General features: G+C 39.8%; 1 protein-coding gene across 1 annotated transcript; it reads left to right on the top strand.

The window, feature by feature from the left end:
• The first annotated feature begins 308 nt into the window (after positions 1-308).
• Positions 309-17,456, top strand: LOC131736930 (heat shock 70 kDa protein 12A-like). The gene is made up of 4 exons (XM_059022746.1): positions 309-645; positions 1,444-1,668; positions 14,529-14,700; positions 15,797-17,456. The coding sequence occupies exons 1-4, from the start codon at positions 367-369 to the stop codon at positions 16,840-16,842; spliced, it is 1,722 nt and encodes a 573-aa protein (XP_058878729.1). The 5' UTR covers positions 309-366; the 3' UTR covers positions 16,843-17,456.
• The last annotated feature ends 578 nt before the right edge of the window (positions 17,457-18,034 follow it).

Here is an 18,034-nt window from a genome sequence, read left to right on the forward strand (position 1 = left end):
GGATACAGTTATATTTTTGTAAAGTATTTCTATCGTAAAAGGTTTTTCAGTCACTTTCAATAGTAACCACACTTTTCCCAGCAAAGCGTCTATAGCCTGTTAATTACAACTTGTGTAAGTGACTTGTGGGTTTCATTTTCAAATAATTGTGGTAAGTTTCGTTTCATGGTAAGACGGTCGGTAAAACTAAACCGAATGTAGAATTTCAATAAATCTAGTTTCACTTGCTTGACGTCATGACCTCCACTCTCTCTGGTTATAGGGCATTGACAATATCAATCAAACTAACAAGATTTTCACGACAGACAGAAAACTTTGTTGTTCATTAAAAGTACTACAGCGAAATAACTGCTATTCAAGACGAAAATGTCAGATTCTTTTCTAGTAGTTGCTATAGACTTTGGTACAGCGTTCAGCGGGTATTGCTTCTGTGTAAAGTCGTGTATGGATAATATCAGGTCTGTATTTTGGGGCATGGAGCAAGGACACAGGTCCCCTAAAACACCAACCTGTATTCTGTTTAATGAAGAGAAACGTTTCATGAAGTTTGGTTATGATGCAGTGCAGACCTATAACATGATGACTTCAAAGGATTCCTTACGTTTCTGTTTTTTTGAAAATTTCAAGATGGAATTGTACAATAAGGTAGGAATTTGACTCGTCTTGAGCTGCTCGGGGTGGATTTACCTGAAACAGAATAGCCATGGATGTATGCGCAGTTTGCTGCTCATAAAATCTATTTAAAGAAATGATATAACTATGCTTTGCTTTTGTTTACAGAAACTTCAATTTATATTGTTTTCAGGATCAATTTTAAAAAACAACAACATTGTAATAGTGTAGTAGGATATACTAAAGGGTATAAAAAAAGAAATGCTAAATGTTGGGTATGGATGCTAATAAGAAATACATTCACCATTCTTGATCTAGGTATTACAAAGGAAATACAGCTGGCATAAAAAAGATTTACTTTATTTAAACGGAAGTTGATGTATGCTGACATATCACAAAGGCAGTGGGCGTTATATCTAACCCCACACGTTGTGATAGTTGTCAGCTGTGGTGATATATTGTAAAAATGTTCAATGGGTGGAAAGGGCAAGCTTCTCAATGGCTCCAGCTAAGCATAAAATGCTTGGATTAGCAAGAAAACGTGTTGGTTCAAGGTGCCCATCGTTTTGTATATTTTTCTTTTGCCATGGCTTTCATTGCCATTTACCCATTAACTTCAATTAAAAAAAAAAAAAAAAAAAAATTCATAACAAAACCTTGACTAACAGGTGCAGTTTCAGAGATTTCAGAGCTGTTTGAAGTCTTGTGTTTTTTAAAATTATTATTTCAAAATCGCTTTAGGGCATAAGTTTTTGCTTTCCACCTTCAAAAAATAAATGATCATCCTTCATTATTTCATGTTTAATATATTTTTTATACTGCACCTTTCAGACAATCAACAAAAATATTATGATCTGTGCAAAAAATGGAGAGCCTTTTCCTGCCCTGAAAGTGTTCACAGAAAGCCTGCGCTACCTGAAGGATCACGCCTTGGGCACCATTAGAGATTCAACCGATGGGAAGAAGTTCATTGCCTCGGATGTGACCTGGGTGCTGACAGTACCGGCTATCTGGGACTCTGCAGCCAAACAGTTCATGAGGCTGGCTGCCACAGAGGTACAGTAGGGCTGGGGACCAGGTGTTTTCATTAAAAATATGATTAGATTACATCTAAACTAGATAATTCAAACATTATCTGAGCATTTATACTTGGAATTTCTGTCATTTCCTGATACTCTGTAAAAATACAAACAGAATCCTATCTCCAATTTCCAATGTTTCCTGCAGTCTTTTTAAAGTAATAACACCAGTGTAAAACAAACTTGTTATACCCCCTAGAAATGATGTGGCTTTGAATGAAGTGTTCTGTAACCTGTATGCTGCCACTAGCTCGTTACTAACATTAGGGGGAATAGTACATCACACACAAATAAAATACAGTATATACAATAATAATTGCAATACCATTCTTATCCAGTGGGTGTCTAACCCCCACACCAATACTACATATTTAAATATATCACACACAACTATATACACTGAGTGTACAAAACATTAAGAACACCTTCCTAATATTGAGTTGCACCCCCTTTTGCCCTCAGAACAGCCTCAATTCATCGGGGCATGGACTGTACAAGGTGTCGAAAGTGTTCCACAGGGATGCTGGCCCATGTTGACTCCAATGCTTCCCACAGTTGTGTCAAGTTGGCTGGTAGTGGATCTCTACTCCGAATAGCTCGTTCCATCTCATCCCACAGATGCTCAATTGGATTGAGATCTGGTGACTGGGCAGGCCACTGCAGTAAGCTGAATTCACTGTCATGTTCGTGGAACCCTTCCTAGACAATCCTAGTCTTGTGGCATGGGGCATTATCCTGCTGAAAAAATCCATTAGCAGATGGATACACTGCTGCCATGAAGGGATGCACCTGATTGGCAATGATATTCAGATATCCTGTGGCATTCAAACGTTGCTCCACTTTTATCAAGGGGCCCAATGTGTGCCATGAAAACACACCCCACACCATCACACCACCACCACCAGCCTGCAATGTTGACACGCGGCATGATGGATGCATGTACTCATGTGGTTTTCTCCATACCCTAGTCCTCCCATCAGTGTGAAACAGCAAGAACCGGGATTCATCAGACCAGCCAATGTTTTTCCAATCCTCCAGTGTCCAGTGTTTTCGTTCCTTAGCCCACTGCAACCGCAGTTTCTTGTGTTTTGCTGAAAGAAGTCGAACTCTGTTCGGTCGTCGGCTGCCATACCCCATTCATGTCAAGGTACGACGAGTTGTGCATTCTTTTATGGGTCTTTCGGCACCAATGTTGTACTGGACTGTCAGTTGACAAACTGTAGCCTGTCTGTTGCTCTGCACAATTTGTGTCAGCCTCCTTTGGCCTCTTTCATCAATGAGCCGTTTTCGACCACTGGCCTGCCATTGGCTGGATGTCCTTTGGGTGGTGGACCATCCTTGATACACACGGGAAACTGTTGAGCGTGAAAAACCCAGCAGCGTTGCAGTTCTTGACACACTCAAACCGACGCGCCTGGCACCTACTATCATACCCCGTTCAAAGGCACTTAAATCTTTTGTCTTGCCCATTTACCCTCTGAACAAAGTTGATCTGAGAACTTTATCAAGTTTGGTCTAAAGGATCCAAGTGATTCTGCCTCAACAACACAGCTAGGTAACCCTATCCACTTAATTTCCAACAGTGTCCACTGGTCCTGGTTTCTGCACTGTACTTAAAGTATTGGTTTGGGTTAACTATGTCAACTCCTTTTAAAATTTTAAGGACTCCAATCAAGTCCCCCCTGATTTTTCTTTGTTCTAGGCTAACCGATTCTGTGTTTTCAGCCTATCTTCATAGCTCATTCCTTTAAGCCCTGGAATTAGTCTGTTTGCTCTTCATTGGACTCTCTTCAAGGTCACAATGTCCCTTTGGTGCTGTGGTGACCAGAACTGAACACAGTACTCCAACTGCAGTCTCACCAGTGCATTATACAATCTCAGCATAACCGTCTTGGATTTGTATTCTACAGCTTTGGCTATATACCCAAGCATTCTGTTTGCCTTTTTGATTGCTTCCCCGCACTGTGTGGTTGCTAATATCAACAAATCCATTACAACACCAAGTCTTTCTCTTGGTGAGCCTGTTCTATACCAGCCCTTTGGTATTTGGATCTTATGTTTTTGTGACTGGCATCTAACACGTTACATTTGTTGACCTTGAATTTCATTTGCCACGTTGTTTGCCCAGTTCTTTATGCGGTCTGAAACTCTTGATTTCCGTGATGACTGTAAGCATATTGGCCACTCCCCCAAGTGTTGCATTTCTGCAGATTTCACAGGTTTGCTAATTATCCCCCGATTTAAGTCGTTGATGTAGATAAGAAACCTCAGTGGTCCAAGGACGGAGCCCTGCAGCACCCCACTGAGTACATTTCCCCAGTTAGAGGTCTCCCCTCTAACAAGTACTCTCTGGTTCCTGTGTTTTAACCAGTTTTGTATTCAGTTCCATGTACTTCCTTGTATTCCCATGGATTGCAGTTTGACGTGACACCAAATATATGATGTCATAGGCTTTGTCATCTTCCACTCTATTCCTCATGTTGTTACTTAGGCTCTTGACATCTTCCTTGACTGTTCTTTTGCTGTTGGGGTATTGGAAGAACTGTTTGGGGGTATGTTTAATGTCATATCTATTTTAACTTGTCTGATATCTTTTTCTTTTACCTGCACATGCACTTCCTTGTTATTTTGCTGTGCTGTTATCTTTTTTGTACTCTGTAGATCTCCCTTTTCTTCCTCATGCTTTGCTTAATGGATCGATTAAACCATTTTGGATACTGTTTAGTTTGGCCTTCTTACTGTTTGAGATGAACTGGTCTTGCATTTCCAGCATGTTGTATATATTTCCAAGGTGTATTTTGTGAAGGAAAAAGTTTGGCCTGGTTTTAGGGGAGAATACCTAACTGTTAAAAAATGATTTTTAATTCCAAATTCGTTATAAATTGTTTTTTCATCACACCAGTAGCTTGTCAATCCACGATGTGATGTCTCTGACCCTGGCACCTGGCACCCGCAAGCCTGTGGATAATTGAGTTGCCCACTACTACTGTAGGAGGGAAATGTATTGGAAATATCATATGAGAGTAAATTTATTGGTAAATATTAAACTAGTTTGCTGGAAGTGACTTTAAAGCATGTGCAGAAATTTATGGAGTGAAATATCGTAAACATTTAACCACGAGATTGGATAGTGGTCGGTTGTACTTGAATGGAATAACAGCTTTTGATAATTAGTAAGATAACAAAAACAGACAGTACCATAGTCACATATGTCCAAAGCCGATATAGCATAAATACCGGACATGGAGGTGACACAGACAGAGAAGCCTTTAATGCCTCTAGGATCATCGTGGACCATCAGTGAATCAGTCTGAGGGCTGTCTCTGGGGATTCAGGTAATCTGATCAATTGCTGATCTCTGTTAATACTAGTGGCATGTATTGTATTTAAACAATAATGTTCAATGTAGAATGCAATGTTATTATTTGGAGCTAATAAATGGTAAACACTGTTGAAATTTGAAACATGGTCTGATCTCATCCTTACAGCATAAGAAAGTAGTTAAATCCATGTTTAGCTAACTTATAAGCCTTACACTGGCAACTCTGGTGTGACTCTTTACAAATCTGTGTAAACCTTACTCTACCACTTCTGTCTTCTGGTTCTCTTGAGTGGTGGTGGTGTTGTGTTTTCATGTTGTTGTATGCTGTTGCTTCTCTGTTCAACACGAGGTGCCTTTTCTGTTGTGCTGCACTGCATTTGTGTGCTCAGGTCCCATGTCACTCTTGATGGCGTATTCAATAAAGATCTCATCTCTCCACTGGTATAATTATAATATTACAGTTCTGTGTAAACTTAGAGATTGCACATAGGATAAAGCTAAGTTATCCTCTTGTTCATCTGACTGGATTGAATATAGAAAACTTAGAAATCAGTGTATAAAAGAAATACGTAATGTAAAGCATCTTATTACCTAAATCTTACTGCTGAGAATTTGCAAAATACTCAAATTTTGGAAATGTGTACAAAATCTTACAGGAGCCCAGAAACATGAATTTCCTAAATAATTTATTATGAATGGTATTAAGTGTGATGATAGGGACAACATTGCAAACCTTTTTAATCAACATTTTATTCAAGCCAGTTTTTCTTTTGAACAACTGATCCCTAAAAGTACTTTCCCACCTGTACTCCAACAGTTAAAACAAACTGTGAATCAGTCTGAGGGCTCTCTCCAGGGATTCAGGTAATCTGATCAATTGCCTGTCTCAGTTAATACTAGTGGCTTGTATTGTATCTAAACAATAACATGGATAAAGGTGTCTGCCAAATAAATAAATAATAATAAAACAAACTGCAATAAGGAATTATCTTTTAGGCTGCATTTTTACTTCATTGTCCCAATGAAGTAAAAATGCAACTTATGTCTATTAGAAATTGAAAGGCCGGTCCCGAAGATGATGCCAATATTCTTCTGTTGAAATACGGAATTGACATTTTAAATTCTCCTTAACAAGCATGTTACTACTTTACTGACTAGTCAAATTCCAAACAGATGGAAACAAGCTGATATATCTTTAAATCTGGATCTGCTACTGATATCAATAATTAGCGTCCAATTACTGGAAAAATGTAACACAGGATTATGAATTTTGTTACTGAAAATAAACTCTTGCTGCCACAGCAGTCTGATTTTAGACTCATGCATAAAACAGTTACTGCTATTGCCAGTGTACTAAATGATATATTCTCTGCAATGGATAAGGGACTTTATACTACAGCTATCTTTATTGATCTAAAAAAAAGGTTGTGATACTGTTGACCATGAAATGATTAAACTGCAGAATACTGGCTTGATTCTCTTGTTGTAAGTTGGTTTAAAAATTACTTGCAAGATTGGACTCGTATTTGTTTGTGTTTATCTGCAAAACCTGACTGCTCCCCTGGATTCAGTCCCAAGTGTGCTCTCTCCCTCTTTTAACCTCCCTTTTAACACCCAGGTAGCCAGTGACCTCACAAGTTGTATAACTGTTGTTGTAAAATGGATTGGGGGATGATAAAAAAAAAAGATATGCTGGAAATCTGACAAATGTGCATATTTGAGATCAAATGTAATTCTTGTTTAATTAAATGTTCAATTATTAAAATGTGTTTCATATGTCCTTCAAAAAATGTAAAATCACATTTTAGAGTAAAAAATGTGAGATTATTCACTGATGGTCCACGATGATCCTGGTGGCATTAAAGGCTTCTCTGTCTGTGTCACCTCCGTGTCCAGTATTTATGCCATATGAGCTGATGTGTGCTGATAATTAAGCCCTTTAAAGGGAAAAAAAACATATTGCTACCTGAGAGCAAGAATACTCTAACTTCTAATTTTGAGCATTTCAAGTTTTAATATATATGAGTGTGACAGACAGTGATTCTTGGTTATACATCTCTCTCCCAATCTGGGAGGGTGCTATGTAAAGGGAACAGACTGGATGGCCAGATAATTCATTCCCAGGGTTAGGCTGAAGTTGGTTATATAGAAAGATGGCGGAGCTCCGGTACACTAAATCATCAACCCAGAAGGGAAACAGTGTGGCAGCTGCGGATTGGAGGAGTTGTTGCACTCATTGACCAAGGGGTCATGATAGATGGTTGTGGCAAAGTGGTTGATTGTGTACAGGTGCAGGAGCAATGCAGTGCACAATGAACAGACAGAAAATTGTAATCCATTTGGAAAGGGGTTTTATTAATTATAATCCTGGTCTGGCGACCAAACAATAACTCTAGTCAGTACACAACAATGTATAATGCACTGGATACAAACAAATGGGTTGCAGTCCCAAATAATAAACACACGTATCTTTCCCACAATGTACAAACACGATCACCAGTCCTGGGTGCGTGCTGTAGTGCTCGTGGTGGGTGATACAAGTTTATTCTTGACAAAAGTGAAGTGCTGTTCCGGGTTTTCTGCTGGCCCTTGGCGACAGCTCCGGAACATGTTAGCCGTCTAATGATAACAAACAAACAATTATAGACAAACAAAACAGAACACTCACAGTACTTTTTTTATCACTGGGTCTCTCACGGGTCCTTTCAGGTTCAATCACAAAACCAAAGCGAAGGAACAGATTGCGTCTCTCCGTCCCCTTTTATGCCGTCACACATGACCCCTTGGTAAACGACTGCAGTTGTCCCTCCAATCTGCGACTGCCACGTCGTTTCCCTTCCAGGTCAATGTGTTAATGCAGCAGAGTTCCACCCCCTTTCTAGCTGTACGACTTCCCTTGAACCCCGGGAAAGAACTGTCAGGCCAGCCCGTTCAGCTTAGCACCCTCACAGGTCGGGAGGGAGATTTACTACCAAGAATCATTGTATTTCTGTTACATATCCCGCCGCTCAGAATGGAGCCCAAGGAACACTCGGCTGAATCTATCTTTCCTATTACACCCCCCTCCCGGGAAAAATCCGCATTTTGGTGATCTTTCCCCGCACGGTGTACCATGTGGTACATGAAGGGCTGCAACGCCAGATACCACCGAGTTATCCGGGCATTGCTGTCCTTCATTGTGCTTAAACACTTGAGTGAGGCGTGGTTTGTGACAAGATCAAATGAATGTCCCAGCAGGTAATATTGTAAAGAGTGAGTAGCCCATTTAATGGCCAAACACTCCTTTTCAGCCAAAGAGTTTGAGTAGTTGCGCTTCAGAGGAAGCATCTTTTTACTGAGATACAGTATCGGATGTTCTACTCCGTCTACCTTTGGGGACAAGACCGCACCCAAACACACATCCAACCCATCGGTGTGGAGGATGAATCTCTTGGTGAAACCAGGTGTGATAAGAGTGGGGACCTGGCAAAGTTTACACTTAATAATATCAAACGCCTCCTGACACTCAACTGACCACTTAATTAAATTTGTTGCACTCTTTTTGGTGAGGTCTACTAAAGGGTTAACCACTGTGGAATATTCTGGGATAAAGCGGTGGTAATAACCGGCTAAGGCAGCCCAAACGGCCTGGTTTTAAAGTGGAACAGCCCTTCTGGTGTTGAAAATGCGGTTTTCTCTCTAGAACTGGAGGTCAAGGGTATCTGCCAGTATCCCTTCGTCTGGTCCAGAGTAGAGATAAACTTTGCCTTTCCCAGTCTATCTAGAAGTTTGTCGACCTGAGGCATAGGGTACGCATCAAACTTGGCAATAGCGTTTACCTTCCGGAAGTCCACACAAAAGTGGTTGGTGCTATCTTACTTGGCCACTATGACAATTGGACTGCACCACTCACTCCTGGAAGGCTCAATCACCCCAAGTTCGAGCATGTCCCATACCTCTTTGCAAACGCCACTTCGTCGTCTTTCTGGAATCCGGTAAGGTCTCTCTCATACTGTGACACCTGAGGGAGAGATAATGTCATATTGAACCAAGTTAGTCCTACCGGGCAAGTCAGAGAAAACATAGCTGAACTCCTCAATAAGCTTACACAGTTCCCTTTGCTGACCTGGAACCAATTGTTCCCCCATCGAAATTATTTTAGTGCTAGGGGTTTCTGGACAGGGGTTTAAATCATCCTCTACATTGCCTGGTGCTATAAATAAGGCCTCCCTTGCCTGCCAGGACTTTAATACATTTATATGATAAATTTCACATTCATTACGGCGATCAGGCTGTCTAATTTCATAATTCACCTTTCCTATAGCCCGAATCACTTCATATGGCCCCTGCCATTTAGCACATAACTTTGATTCTGAGGAGGAAAGCAGCAGCATTACCTTGTCTCCAGGTCGAAATGTTCGAATTCATGCATTTTTTATTGTAATGCTGCTGTTGCCTGTGCTGAGTCAATTTGAGGTTGTCCTGGGCCAAACGACCGACCAAATCCAGGCGATCTGCTACATTTTTGGACAAGCCTTTGTGCTCCTTCCAGTGGCGACGCGTGGGGGGGGGGCACACCTGGTCATGTCCCCCCCCCCCCCAGATTTCTGCCAGACAGTGGCCTAGCCACTGCGTTACAGAAAAAAAAGTGCTGAAAAGATTTTTTTTGGTGGCCTCAATACGCTTCAGTCAGTACTGCTTTCAATTAGTATACAAATGAACTGCCACTCACAACTGACTAAGGACATGCTTGCTGTCTGCCAAAGCGCGCGTTTCAAATTTGTGTTTGTGATTGGGATATTTACTGTCATTCGTGAGAGGTTCAACCTTGAACTCTTCTGACTGGTCAATGCACACAGCTTTTACACTTTACAGTCCAAACGGACGCGCAACGTGACGTAACACTGAGTGAGAGATGTGAAGTATGGCCTGGCAGATGTATGGGAAAGGAAAAACAATCCAAAAATTAGCTATTTGTTTTGGTCGCCCTAATTTGTCTAAACGGCAGAAAACTTTTGATGAACCGTCTGAAGACAACAAGCTAGCAGCTACCACCGGCAGTCCTGCGCCAGTCAAACGGTAATTAAATGAGTCAGGATTTATGAGATTACATAAAATGGTTTACTTTGCTTTGAACACAAAATGTTAGTTAACAAAAATGAACAACCATAAGTACAAATTTATTTTTTGTTTACGACTAAGTCGTAAGTAAGTCGTCCTGGGTAAGGGTGTCTGCTAAGAAATAAATAATAATAATAATAATAATAATAATAATAATAATAATAATAATAATAATAATAATAATAATAATAATGAAATTAGTTATTTTTATTTATTATCATAATGTGATTTGTTTTTGTATTTCCTTTTTTATTTTTAATTGGAAGTGTTCTAAACTGATTTTTTTTTTTTAAACTATTTTGCACAACATTGTATTTTGTTACTGGATCTTCTGTTAAAAAAAAGATTGTTCTTTATTTTTCAAAAATAAAACGTCAATGCACAAATAAGAAATCACTGTGATTACTCACCTTAAAGTTACCATTTCCATCCCCTCCTGAATAAAAACCCTGGCAGCAGTGGCGTATCCAGGATTTTTTATATATTTGTATGTTTTTTGTAAGTGTATATAGAATATGTGTGTAGATTATTTCAAACTTTCAAACCTTAATAACAACCAAAGACTGTCTTAAGACCCTTCACCATTATATTTGTTCTTGTGTGAGACTTTCACACGTGCTAGAAACTGAGTGAATTTGATGTTGCCCTGTTAAAATGGCAAAAAGATAGCCATGTTTGGAATTTTTCTACAACAAAATAGCTAAACCACCAACGCCAGAAACATCAACAGAAACCGAACCTGACTCTGCTGTAGTTCAGAATGTTATTAACAGCACCAGAGTGTGACTATACTTCCATTTCAAATGCTCAGTTTAGTGCAGGTGCAGCTGTTGATAAGAGAGACCCTTTCTCGATTGTGACAATCTGGCGTAGAACAGTTTGTGATGAAAGATCTGGTAATGTTAGAAAGATAGCTTAATGTTTACATAAAAATGGTTAAAATAAGACATCGGGTTTGAGCACGGTTTCGCTTCGTTAGTTCATTTCTTTTTTTGGGCCACGAGTCGTCACTGGCTCCTCCCATCCCTCTCTCAACAGATCGAGGATGCCACGAGGCTGTCGGCCGTATAAGAGCTCAAAGGGGGAGAACCCTGTCGAACTCTGCGGCACCTCTCTCACTGCAAAAAGGAGGTAGGGAAGAAGCGATGCCCAATGTTTTTGCTCTTGTTACAAAACGTCTCAGCATCTGCTTCAAAGTCTGATTAAAGCGCTCCACCAAACCGTCTGTCTGTGGATGATAAACAGATGTCCTGATGGGACTTATTTTTTATATTTTATATACTTGCTGTAATGTTTTAGACAAAGTAAGTTCCATGATCAGTCAAAATCTCCTTGGGGATCCCTACTCTAGCCATAATCTGCACTAACTGTGACTATTGCAGCGGCACTATTGGACCTCAGTGGAACTGCCTCCGGGTATCGCGTTGCATAATCTACCATTACTAATATATGCGTATACCCGGAATCAGAAGTTAGCAAAGGGCCCACTATGTCCATTGCAATGCCTTCAAAGGGGGTGGAAATAATCAGCAGTGGAACCAAAGGGGCAGGGCGCACTCGACCCAGTGCTACTCGTTGGCAGTCTGGGCATGCAGCTACATATTTCGACACATCAGTATGAAGTCTTACCCAATAGAATCGAGCCAATATCCGTTCCCTTGTCTTGTCAGCTCCGAGGTGCCCTGCAAAAGGGATATCATGCGCCAGCCTCATGACCTCGGTCCAACAAGACGGGGGAACCAATAACTGTGTTACAGACTGTCCTGTGCCCGCGGCTAGGTTTACCCTATACAGTAATTGCCCCTTGATACTGAAGTGCGGAAATACTAGCGCCCCAGCACCATCAACATCCTTACATTCAATAGACCGGACCTGCCCCCAAGCGTGCACTAGTGACAGGTCATTATGTTGGCCCCACACTATAGCTGTGCTTGAGTACCACGTCCGGTATATTGAGAGGGGCAGGATTAACATCTGCCCTAGATGGCCCAGTAACCTCGCCCTCTCAGTCACACTGCGTTCCAGTTCCCTTTTACTGGTGTTTATTACCATCCGAGTGCTCTCCCATCAGACCCTCCCATTTTGCGGTCCTTCTCTATTCATTTTTCTAGGATGGAAAATAGGACAAAACATTTCAGCTTGAAAAGGAAACACATCACCAATTGATTCCCTTTTCCTCTTTTCTGCCACGTTTACGTGTGCGGCTGAGACTGCCACTATTTGCATTAATTCTTTAGATTTTGGCCAGTCTTGACCCAGAATAACTGGGTGTGGCAACCTTTCCGCCACCTCTACTACCAGGTGACAGTATCCCGTTCCGGGCGGAAACCAGGGAGTCCTCAAAATCCTCGGCCAGCTTCACAGCGTCCTCCAGGGTGTCGGGGTTGTAGCACCATATCCAGGCTTGGGTATTGGCACCGACCACATGGCATAATTGCTCCACTACCACCGCCTCCCCCATTTGCAGGTTGGTTTTCTTCTCAGGGGTCAGCCAATGTACCATGTGGTCGCACAACCGCTCTGCGACCACCCTGGGGCGTGTCTACAGGGACCTGCGGTACTCCCTGAATTGTACTTGGTGAGTCTCAGCGGTGATGTTGAGGCGACAGAGGATAGCCAGCTTCACCAGGTCAACGGGGATTCCGCCCCCTTTCTAGCTGGCCGACTTCCCCTGGACCCTGGGAAAGAACTTATCAGACTAGCCCATCCAGGGAACTCTATTCTCGCTACTTAGCGACCTCACAGGTCGGGAGGGAGATTTACTACCAAGAATCATTGTATTTCTGTCACAATAGTATAAAAGGGGATGGAGCAATGTGATCTGTTCTTTTGTAATGGTTAAACATGAACCGGAAGGAGAAACCTGTGTTGTTATCATGAATGTTTTGTTTGTTTCTTGTCTTGTCTGAAAATACTGTTTGTTATTTTTTTGACGGCTGAAATACAATCCGGAGCTGTCGCCAAAGGCCAGTACTAAACCCGGACAACACTTCACTTTGTTTGTACAATAAACCGTATTTGCACCACGAGCACTAGAGCACACGCTGTGGACTTGTGTTTGTGTTATGAGTGGGTGTAACAGATCGGGACTTTTATTATTTCCGGACCAACCTGCAGATTACAGTAAAGCAATACATGCCACTGTATTGCTTATTGTTGTAAATGTATTATACAAACAATTGTAGTAGATGTGCTTGATATATTGGACTGAGATGATTTCCCCAATTTAGAATGTAAGTTTATGTATGAATACAAGTGCTATGCAGTTAACAATTTTAAATGTATTTATTTTTAACATGGACTGTTATTATAACAGATATCTAAGAAATTATTTTTCAAAACTTACAATACTTGCATATCATTGTAATCTGTTACATATATACAGCTATGGCCAAAAGTTTTGCATCATGCTATAGAAATAACACATTTTGCTTCACCCTATAGAATTAACACATTTTGATGAATAGTGTTAATTTTACATATTAAATTACATACCGCTTTATAGTTTTCCATATACTTAAAAAAATGACAAAAATTAAAAAATGTGACATTGCAAAAATGAACATGAAATACTGTAGTACTATTATGGCTTCCGGTAGATTTTTGCCATTTAATTTTGTAGTTTCTTTGATCACATGATGTTAAAATCTAAATTATGTTTATATATATATATATATATATATATATATATATATATATATATATATATATATATATATATATATATATGTAATGTGATGCAGGTGATGCAAAATGTTTGGTTTTATGTGTTTCTATATACGAGATTTAAAAAATTAACATTTATTAAAATTAGCATTTTAGTATAGTAAAGTCACAGAAACTTGTGAAATCTGGTGAAAAATGATCAGCATGGACCAAGGTATATGGCACATACAGCTTTTCCCAATATAGCTTGAAATTTAAATACCTACCGAGACACCATAGTTTACATATAAAGTGTTAAAATCTGTAATATGTGAAATAAATGGTGTGAGATCCTTCATGTTTATCCCTCATGTTCTCATGTTTACCTTTTCACTGCTCTAAAGTATATATGCTTCCAAGTATGGCAGATCTATGCTTGCAACCCATTAAAATGAAAGCTTTGACAATGTTTACAGGAACATAAAGTTTTTATTAATAAAATAACTAAAGGAAAGTTGTTTTCTTTCATTGTGGCTCCAGCTTGAGTCTGTATTGTTGACTAAACTAGTGCTGTTGGAGCTAACATATCCAATGTAAGAATGCAGTTTCAATATTAAACCTTGCTGAGGAGTTGTGTGGTGGTTTTGTGATGTCCATTGACAGCTCATTTCATTTGTGACCTAAGCTGGATTCTTACCCTGATGAAAAGCTAGTGCAGTAACTCATTACACTGTATAACCCCAATTCCCTAATTTTCTTACACCAACCAGGCAGGACTGGTAGAGGAGATGGGTTCAGAGAACCTGGTTCTGGCCCTGGAGCCTGAGGCTGCTTCAGTGTGGTGCAAACAGCTGCCCAGCACTGGCTTTGTACAAGAAGGAAAAGATCAAGAAAAACTAGAACAGAGTCCAGGAACACAGTATATTGTTGTTGATTGTGGAGGTAAGCAGAAGGATAATGTGTACAAGTCTAGAACATGATCTTTATAAAATGAGAGGAGGCCATTCGATAGCTGATTAGTTTTTAAATACATTTATTAAGTCTCTCCTACCCTTTCTTTGTTCAAGGCTAAACAGATCGAGTTGCCTTCCTAAAGCATATCTTTTAGCCCTGGGACTAGTCTGGTAGCTCTTTGCTGGGCTCTTCTAACCACCAATTCCTAAAAGTTCAAGAACAGGCATTCCTTATTTAAACTGGAAAGTTGTGCCTACTATAGCAGAGAACCAATCACAAGCACATCTTTTGGTGTTTTTTTTATAGCTGATTTCAAGAGGGGGGTGAAATGAACTGGTGGCAAGGAATGCTAAACCAGATAACACTTACATTTATAGTATAACTCCTCTGAGTATGGTACCCTGTTGCATGTCGGCTGATAGCATCTGACATAACTCGATCGTTGCTTCAATTCCATATCATGTAAATCCACGTACGTGCTGTAATTCGTTGTTTAAAGGTCTGGTTCAAGGTGATAATCTCCAGGTTCATTTATTTTTGCAATTTCTGCAGTCTAGATCTGACCAGCGAGTAAACCCAGCCTATAATATTTATGTATGGAAATATTTATTTATTTCTTTATTTAAATGGAGATAAATCATACATTAACTTTAATTAAGAAATTCATATTATGTACAGTATGCGGTAGAAAAAAAAAATTCTAACAATGAGAAACTTGAGTTACCACCATGTTTTTACCAAAAAAAAATAAAACAACATTACAATAAAAAACACCTCATACATCATACTGTAGGTAAATAAAGAACACCAATTTGCAAATAAGGTGAACAAAACTTCATATGAGACAAATCTTTTTTAATCCTCTGGTCATATAAATGAAACAGATCTTCACATTTCCATATTACTTCATGTTTACAAACAATTCAGTCGAATATGACATACTCCTTAGATTATGCAACTGGGGATGCTTTGTTTTTGTTTTGTTTCTAGTTACTATTGGCGTAACCTTTCCCTGTCAAAACATGCAGGGAATAAGTCATGTGGATTCTGTATCATTTTATTGTATATATTGTTTATATTTCAGGTGGAACAGTAGACATCACTGTGCATGAGGTCCTGGAAGGTGGGTCCCTGAAAGAGCTGCAGAAAGCATCAGGAGGGGGGTGGGGAGGGTCGTCTGTAGACAAAGAATTCAGAAGCTTCCTCAGGGACATTTTCCACCCAGATGTGTGGGACAGGTATGAGAAGGAACATCCTGCAGAACTTCAAAAAATGATGTACAACTTTTCCTTTCAAAAATGTGTTGGAAAGGAAGAGGATATATACATTTCATGTCACTACAATTTGAGCAAATTAGCACAAGACAAACAGGATGATATATCTTGCTTTTTTAAAAAGGTAGATGGAGCCTCTTGGTCAGATGGATCTATCAAAATTACATACAACAAACTCAAGACGCTTTTTAAATCCAGTGTAAACCATATAGTTAAGGCAATCAAGCCTATCCTGTCCACTCCAGAGATTAGTATAGACTACATCTTGCTTGTTGGCGGGTACGCATCAAGCAGGTTACTACGAGATGAAATCCGAAAAAAGTTCAGTAGCAGGTGCCGTGTCCTGTGCCCCTATGATTCACAGCTAGCCATTGCTAAAGGAGCAATTTTGTTTGGAAATGACCCCAAAATAATCGCATCTAGAGTCAGTGCGCTGACATATGGCATTGCTATATGTAGGCCGTTTGATCCTTCAGTCCATGATCCTAGAAAGCGGAGAGTGAATAAAGCGGGTGATTATGTTTACTGTGATGATCTTTTTGAAAAACTGGTGGAAAAGGGTCAATCTGTGGGCTGTCAGCAAGTTGCTGAGTATTTCTATTCACCAATTGACCATGATCAGAACGCAATGTGCTTCAGATTTTTCAGTACAGAGAAGCTGAATGCCATGTACGTGGACGAGCCTGGATTGGAGAAAATCGGGTCCTTTACTGTGCCCATGCCAAATGTCAGGCTGGGAAGGAACCGGAGCGTTAGACTGGATATCAAATTTGGTTTAACTGAAATACAAGCAACAGCAACTGACCTGACCTCCAACGAGACTCAAGCAATCAGGATAGACTTTTTGACAATTTGAAAAGCAGTTCATGAAATCACCAAAAAATTACAATTTTTATTACAAGCAATGCAATTTATAAATACTAAAAGAAACTTAAATTCAATGAGAAACATTTTCATTGAAAAGCCATTGAAAACACTGAAAATTAGGCTTATGTTGTTTTATCTCAGATTTTTTTATTATTATTCAGCTATTACATTACAGTCATTTATTTAATATAGTTTTGTAGCAGTAACAATGCATGCCCATTCTGATATGCTAACCATCACGTACTGTGGGTGTATGTCTAGTTGATCATGGTGATATACTCTCCAAATAGCTTTTCATTTACAGTAGTAGTGCGGTGCATGTTGTTGACAAATGGGTATATCTAGTTTTGCAACAGTAGTGTATACAGTTTTCAGATGCCTTGCAAACAGCTTTGAAAACAGTTAGCTAGGCCATTCTTACTGAATAAGAAACATTACTGTTAGTGTTTTTTATTTATTTAAAGGGTATTTAAGTTGGTGAGATTCTCTTCTAATTAGAACGAAACATTCTGATTTTGTAAATAGGATTTCAAAATAAATGCTGTTTAACTTGATTTATTTGCAATATGGTGTAAGTTTATATAGTAATATGCTGATTTTAGACCTTCTTGTTTCAGTGCACAAATACGTGCCATGTGGAAAATATGAAAACGTGCCAGCTATTAAAAATTTTAAATACAAAAAAGTCGCCCTTTGTACATCCTTTGTTAAGTTGTTTTCTGTTTAAAATGTTCCTTTTGCTCTGAAGCAAGATTTTGTTTCTAACAGGTTAACTAACAGTGTGAACAATATTTTATTGATAAGTGAGGTATTGTCAGGACATGGAATCAGGCCCCTCTCAGCTGGCTTGGCATGTTCCAGGAAAAGAGACTATCAGGAAAGGCAGCAGAATAACACACGCAAAGGTCTGCTCCATGTGGGCAGTGTTTAGAGAAGGCAGACACCAGGGGGAGCTCCTGCACTTCACTGAGGAAGAGGTCTCTGCAGTCACAGTGCTGCAGAGATTCAGACACCTGTTGACATTTCATGTTAAAAAGTATTTTTCCAAGAACTACTACTAAAACCCCATAAGAAGGTAATACAGTAGTACTTTGCACATTTCATGACTGCTCCCTGCTTAAAGAGAGCTGCAGGGGTAGTTCACCCGTCACCAGTACCTCATCTACATCCCCGCCTCCAGT

This window comes from Acipenser ruthenus, chromosome 4 (assembly GCF_902713425.1).
Source record: "Acipenser ruthenus chromosome 4, fAciRut3.2 maternal haplotype, whole genome shotgun sequence".
Classification (NCBI taxonomy): Eukaryota; Metazoa; Chordata; class Actinopteri; order Acipenseriformes; family Acipenseridae; genus Acipenser; species Acipenser ruthenus.